Genomic DNA, 7,745 nt, shown 5'->3' on the forward strand with positions numbered 1-7,745 from the left:
AACAGCAGAGAGCTCATAGAGGGGAGAGACCCTGCAGCCGTCAGCCAATGCTCAAGCCTTACAGAAAACTCAGACAGGAAGGGAAGCAGCAAGTCTTTACCAGGAGGAGAAAGCCATTTGGAAACTACAAGACAGTTCATGTTGGAGAAGCAATTAAGTGAAATAAACATGGGAAACCCATTGCCCATAAAGCAACGCTCCAGGACATGCAAAGATTTTCACTGTATCAGATACTCTAGTGTTATGAATGAAGTGATCATGCTTTAGTCAGCCTTCAAGTTCTTACACTTTAAAATTCCTCAGGCCTCAAGTCAATGTAGAAATGCCTTCATCTGGATTCTATATAAGAAAATTCATACTCAAGTCGGGGGGAACCTATCAAGAACCCTTTAGTACAAAATTCAACATATTTAGACTTTTGCCAAATATATTACTGAAAATAATGCCATGTTAAGATGTAAAACTATGATGCATTCATAGAAATGCTGAATACAGATTTTGGTGAGATGTAATAAACAATGAGATTAATAAGAGTTGTTGATGAAAAATCTAATACATGGGTATTTGTCTTTTGAAAATCATGAAATGGGGCTTCCCTGGTGGCTCAGTGATAAAGAATCTGCCTGCCAGTGCAGGAGACATCGGTTTGATCCCTGGTTGGGGAAAATCTCACATGCCATGAAACAGTTAATCCTGTGCTCCACAATTACTGAGCCTGTGCTCCTGAATCCTGGAGCCTCAACTAATGAAGTCCATGCTCCCTAGAGCCCAAGCTCTGCAACAAGAGAAGCCACTGCAATGAGAAGACCACGTCCCACAACTAGAGAGGAGCCCCCCACTCTCTGAAATTAGACAAAAGCCTATGCAGCAACGAAGAGACCAGCACAGCCAAAAAATAAAATAAAGAATACATTTTTAAAGGGTCATGAAACATTATGCTGAGTAATTGAGGTGTTTTCTTTTATTACATCACTGTTAATCGATTAATCAGTTTCCATTTTTTATACAGCTCTAAACATATTTATAAAGACTTTGCTTAACCTTTTAATGTGACTGAAAAATGAAACATATAAAAAATGTGTTCTCATTACTCTATTGTTGAAATACATACCTACTTGGCAAGGGTGAATGAAAACATGGACAAATCTGCATACTTTATAAGTAACAAATATCCCAGGTGATACCCATGTGGGTGGTATACACACCATATTTTATGAAATACTAGAGAACTAACAAAGGCTTGGAACTGATAAAGATGATGTGAAAAAGCACTCTATCAAGTGTATTGTTGTTTTTCAGTCACTCATTCGTGTCTGACTCTTTGCGACCCCATGGACTGTAGCACACCAGTCTTCCCTGTTCTTCCTTCACCATCTCCCAGAGTCTGCTCAAACTCATGTCCATTGAGTCGGTGATGCCATCCAACCATCTCATCCTCTGTCATGCCCTTCTCCTCCTGTCCTCAGTCTTTCCCAGCATCGCGGTCTTTTTCAGTGAGTCGGCTCTTCACATCAGGTGGCCAAAGTATTGGAACTTCAGCTTCAGCAAGTATAGTATGGCTGAAATGTTGAATTCTTGAGAGAGAGAAGAGATGAATAGGTAAATGACCCTCAAGGATAAGCAGTGTTTAGAGAACAAGATCCCTGTCTCAGAGATGGAGCAGTTTTAGGTCTGACACATCCCAGGGTGTGCTCAGGGGGTAGGAAGGAAAGATGAAGAGGCACCCTTCTGCAAGGCTGGGATACACAGTCCATGGGAACGGTGAAGTCTCCAACAGTGGTGGTAGAACTCGGAGAGAGTGACCAAGGTGCCAAAGTCATCAAAAATAAAAGAGAGTGATCAGGAGTTTGTTAACAAATATGAGGAACGGTCGAGCGCAATTACTCTCTACCATTGACCCTAACCACTCCCTCATTCTCTTCCTGAGCCCCCCTCAGAAATATTCTCTTAGCAAGTACCTTGCTGGCAAATATGATTCAAAACAAGTCTTCTAACAGAAGTTCCAGGGATCTTTGTCTGGGAAAAGGGGGAGAAATGATAGGTTGAGTCAGGGAAGAGAAAGCAGAGAAGATCAGTATTGGGGTGTGTACCAAAGAGGATTAATGGTCTGAATGGGGCAGTGACATTTAGTCATTTTAGGCAGTGACAAGCATGACTGGAGGTGGTGGTTTTAGCTGGAGTTTTGTTTGGTTTGGTTGGTTGTTTTAGCTGAAAGTCACTGCCAATGTCCTCTATCCATTTAAAAAAAAAAAAAAAGGTAAATTAATTAAAGACTGGTGTGGAAGCCCTGGGAAGAAGGTTAAAAAAAGGAAGGTGTGTGTGTGGTGTTACCAGTTGGATTGGGTAGGAATTAGAGGAATTCTTTGTGGTGCCTCCAGAGGGCAGATATTGCTAAGCCATGATCTTAATTTTAAACCTTTTATTGTAGTTTGAGTATATTTATTTCTTTAGGCATTTAATTGAAACAGTTCTTTCATCTCCATCATTTGTCTGTAAGAAATTGGTTCCTAGATTTTGAGAAAATGTTACTGAGCTCTGGTAGCCAACTGCCTATTTAATAGGCACTTATTTAGAATCTTCTAGGTGCCGGGCACTGAGCTAACCCTAGGATTACAAAGTTAACCTTGAATTGTGGCTTTTCTGTAAGTTCTTTTTAATAATGCATCACTCACCTAGATTCATTAGCCATATTTTCTCACAGTCTTCAAAAATACTGATTTGATAGAAGGTAGACTCCTAGTTTATCAGTCACTGCAATAGAATCACTGTATTAAAGCTCATGATTAAAACTATTGAAGAACTTCCAGTTTGTTAAAAAAAAATATAGCCAACAACTGCTTCCAAAAACTTTGTCCAGTTTTTCCTCCTCTGTTTTCTTTAAATATGTTAAACACCTTAAACCCTTTCTGATAGGTGGTTGGCAAGTTTCTGTCAAACACAAAAAATGCATAGGAGCACCCTGCCATCTGATTTTATTTCCACTCTTCATAACTTCCACACTTGTTTTAAAGAAATAATAACACACATAGAGTCCTATAAAACACATTCAGTTCAGTTCAGTCGCTCAGTCGTGTCCGACTCTTTGCAACCCCATGAATCGCAGCACGCCAGGCCTCCCTGTCCATCACCAACTCCCGGAGTTCACTCAGACTCACGTCCATCGAGTCGGTGATGCCATCCAGCCATTTCATCCTCTGTTGTCCCCTTCTCCTCCTGCCCCCAATCCCTCCCAGCATTAGGGTCTTTTCCAATGAGTCAACTCTTCGCATGAGGTGGCCAAAGTACTGGAGTTTCAGCATCAGCATCAGTCCTTCCAATGAACACCCAGGACTAGTCTCCTTTAGGATGTACTAGTTGGATCTCCAGATTTTAAATCTTAAATTACCTGATAAAAAATAGGTAGTTTGGATCTTACCATGGAATCTTGTCTGGATCTTACAGAGGAATCTCAGCGTTGTTCAAATTCTGCTGCTAGGTAGGACTCAGATCTTTTCCACATGTTATAGTTGAAGAAGAAAACAACGTTATCATTAACACCGTGATGGATCCAGTGTGTCAGCTTACGCAGAAGGGGCTCTGCTTCCTGTATCTACCACCCCAGACCAGCTGGAGAAAGAGCCTGAAAATAGCTCTCTGTACCATTTACATTCTCAGAGATCCAAATCATGCCGGGTGCTAAGACATGCACAGTTTCTTTGTGATGGTCTTTCAAAAAGTAACCCTTGTTCAACAAGTCTGTTTCGAAGTACCTAGAGTATCAGGGTGAAGTGTGAAATTTTATTGTGTATTTGTATTTTCTTTATAGGATGAAGATGCTCAGAAAGAGGTGAAAAAAATAAGCACTTCCTTGAAGAGGTAAATAAAAGAACTTGCTCTTCAACAAATCAGATGTGGTCTACTAAAAATTTAATCAAAGTTGTATTTTTTTTAATTATCCTTTTTTCTTTTTTGATGTAAGGGCAGTGTGCTCAGATCTGAAGGTAAAACCATGTTTCTGCAGGATGCATTCCACTGGTAGCACTACAAAACTAATTATGTTATTTGGAGAAATCTGTTTCCTATAATGTCACTACAAGATGATCTTTAAACATGTATGCTTTATATTTTTCCTATAAATAATGAACTATAGTCTTCAGAATATTTCCTTAAATAAAATATTTAAATCAATTCAATAAAATGAACTCTAGTGAGTGTTTTATTGCTGCGTTAATGGAGACTTTCCAAAACAAAATAATTTTATTAATGTGGTAGAAAAAGGGGGAAAAGGCAAAGGACATAAACAAGTTGTTGATAAGAGAAAACAAAAGGGGAACTATAACTAGTAATTTTTAAAATGTGAAGAAAATTATAATAGAATACTGTTTTACCATCAAAATAGCAAGGACTTTTTCCTTTAAAGAAACATGCAGTACTGACAATGATGCCGCAAGGTGGACCGTTCTCATACACTGCTGCTGGGAGAGCATTTTGACCAAATATTTGGTAAAATTTAACCAGAGCCTTAAAAATATATAAACTCTTTATCTCATAATTTTATTTTACAGAAAAAAGCTTAAAGTGAAAAAGTACACTTATGCACAAATGTTCATAATAGCATTCTTTTTTATAGTAAAACCCTATGTGTAACAGTAATAATCCAGTCAATCCTAAAGGAAATCAGTCCTGAATATTCATTGAAGGACTGATGCTGAAGCTGAAACTCCAATACTTCGGCCACTTGATGCAAAGAACTGACTCCTTGGAAAAGACTCTGATGCTGGAAAGGATTGAAGGCAAGAGGAGAAGGGGATGACAGAGAACGAGATGACTGGATGGCATCACCAACTTGATGAACATGAGTTTGAGCAAGCTCCGAGGGTTGGTGATGGACAAGGAAACCTGGCGTGCTGCAGTCCATGGAGTCACAAAGAGCTGGACACAACTGAGCAACTGAACTGAACAGTAATAAAGCAGTTAACCATATTAGAATATAACTACAATAGAATATTTTTGAGATTAAAAATAGTTTCAAAGATGACATATAGGGAAATGCACAGAGCATCTTAAGTTCAAGTACAAGACAATATATATACATGATCTCAACTCTATGAAAATGTGCATAGAAATTCATCTATTGAAAATGTTGATATTTCTGTGGAGTTGTGTTTTATTTCTAATATTCCCCAATTTTTAATAGTTAAAAGGATTTTTCAGTTGAACTTAACTAGCAGTGATCTATAGATTCCCCACTACCCTTTAACCAGCTTTATCCTGGAAATCAGGTAAAAAATTGCTGGTTTGCTATCCCAAATGCATGGACGCACATGCACACTTGTACACTAAATTTCAAGCCTTGTTCTAGTGATACCAGTTCATCAAACTGAGCTAGTTTCTCCCTTTCATCTTTTATAACAGCCCACCAAGATACCTAAATCAGTCCAACTGATTCGTGCCCAAACTCTGACAACTAGTTTAACACTGAAAGTACTAGCTGAAGAGACAAGAGCTTTGCAGGTACACTTGTGTCCACAAAGCCTACCTCTGGCTATCCCTATACAGCTAGGAGAATGCACAAGTTGAGACAGGTGATTGATTCTAGCAGCAGAAAATAATGTAGAATCAGTCACATTGTAAGCTTTGCTGGAGCAGCTCATTCAAGCAGTGCGTGCAAGTTGCTTTAGTCGCGTCCAACTCTGCGACCCTACAGACTGTAGCCTGCCAGACTCCTCTGTCCATGGGATTTCCCAGGCAAGAATACTGGAGTGGGTTGCCATGCCCTCCTCCAGGGGCTCTTCCCAACCCAGGGATTGAACACGTGTCTCTTATGTCTCCTGCGTCGGCAGGTGGTATCTTTATCACTAGCACCGCCTGGGAAGCTAGCAGAAAGTGGTACAGAGACTTTGGCTAAGAATTATGAGAAACTACAAGAACACTCTTTGGTAATGGTGGGACTTGGGATCATAATTGAAACATAAGGCCTAATCAATCTCACTTGTTTAAACAAAAAACCTATTTGGTCCCTGTAGTCCATAATGCCTTCATTGGACAAATTGATGTCTCAATTGAGTGATGTTTCTGAATAAGGACTTGACCCAACAGGAGTGTAACTTTTCTGAAAGTTGTTTGAATCTTGAAAATATTGTGAATTTCTGCCACATTTGACAGATTTCTCAGTAGGATGTTGATGGAGGAAATCTCTGTCCTTATTATGGTAATACCGTATCCTCTTCCAATTAACATCAGAGCCCTGCTGCCTGATCATGGGTATTCTTCATCAGGTTTATAATCAAAGCATGTATGTGTGAAGCCAGCCAAGGACAATTTCCACATTAAATCTACCCTCCCCCCACTTTTAAAAGCTGAGAGGTATTTTTGGATGGCGGCATTATATGTAGATTATTACACTTAAACTCCAGTGAATTTCATACAAAGTGAACCATTATCAACTCTTTCCTCTCTGTCGTTGCTCACTCACCACTCATTCTACTGACCTTGGAGTAGACAGAGTAGCTGCAGAGAGTTTTTGAAATGATTTCTCCTGGTGGATCACTAAGGCCAAGGCCATGGTATACCCTCCACCACGAACTACACGAACTCCTATACTTTCAAGAGACTTCATGTACAGCTTTGGAAAGGGAGAGTTCCAATCCAGAACATTTGAATGTGTTCAATTTCTGCATATAAGAGGCATAATTTCTCATAAAACATTCATGTAACTCAGTGTTCTGCTAAAATTTTAACAATTGTCATGTCTGGGTAATCTGCCACGTTATCTTTAGAATATCCTTCATGGTAAGTGAAAATCTTTATCGTGCCTGAAAGTTGTCAAAAAGGTTTTCACTTCATCTTTTCATACTTTTAAATTATAAAAAGCTGTGTTAGGTGGATGGGACCATAGATCTTCTAGACCTGCCTTTTCATTTTACCAGTAAACAGTTTTAGCTCTGATGCATAAGCAACACGGACAGGGTCAGAAAATTGGTGAGTGGCTGAGTCAGGACCAGGTTCCAGGTCTCGGAATCTCATGCCTTCTGCACACTTCTTTGAGCTCAGGGCCTTTTCCATTGAACTGAGTGGAGTCCAGTGTGTTTGGTGTTGGTGGGAAGAGGGAAGTGGGAGGGAGGGAAAGAGTTCTGAAAATGGTAACATTTGCATGGTTTTACCTGTTCTGAGTGTTTTCCCTGTGTTAGTTCATTTCATCCTCACAGCAGCCCTACTAAAAACAGTTTGAAACACAGCCCATTTACAGATGGGGGATCTGAAGCATGGGGTATTATTTTTATTGAAGGATAATTGCTTTACAGTGTTGTGTTGGTTTCTGCTATGCAACAACGTGAACCAGCTATAAGTTTACATATATAGCCTCCCTCCTGGGCCTCTCTCCCACCCTCTAGGTCATCACAGAGCCCTGAGCTGAGCTCCCTGTGCTGTACGGTTGCTTCCTGTTAGCTATCTAGTCTACACATGGTAGCGTATATATGTGAATGCTACTCTCTCAGTTCGCCCCACCCTCTCCTTCCCTGATTGTGTCCACAAGTCTGGGTCTCTATTCCTGCCCTACAGATAGGTTCATCAGTACCGTTTTTCTAGATACCATGCCTGACACAGTACTAGATCCAAACTGGGCAGCCAGCTCCAGAGTCCGAGCAGTGATCTGAACCACCGTACAATCCTGCCAACAAACGTGGGGATGTGGGAATAAAAGAAGGTAGAAGGAGAACAGAAAAAAAGGGGGGCAGGAAAAAGGGGGTATTTAAAAAAGGATG

General features: G+C 40.1%; 1 protein-coding gene across 1 annotated transcript in view; it reads left to right on the forward strand.

Moving 5' to 3' along the window:
• The window catches only part of LOC120851681 (regulator of microtubule dynamics protein 2), a 66,428-nt gene extending 62,247 nt beyond the window's left edge, over positions 1-4,181 (forward strand). Inside the window, exon 11 of the mRNA XM_040224653.1 lies at positions 3,806-4,181. Within this exon, the coding sequence (XP_040080587.1) occupies positions 3,806-3,859 (54 nt within the window). The 3' untranslated portion in view covers positions 3,860-4,181. The remainder of the gene's footprint in view (positions 1-3,805) is intronic.
• Positions 4,182-7,745: the final 3,564 nt, after the last annotated feature.

The sequence above is a fragment of the Oryx dammah genome, unplaced genomic scaffold, assembly GCF_014754425.2.
Source record: "Oryx dammah isolate SB20612 unplaced genomic scaffold, SCBI_Odam_1.1 HiC_scaffold_25, whole genome shotgun sequence".
In the NCBI taxonomy this organism is placed as follows: Eukaryota; Metazoa; Chordata; class Mammalia; order Artiodactyla; family Bovidae; genus Oryx; species Oryx dammah.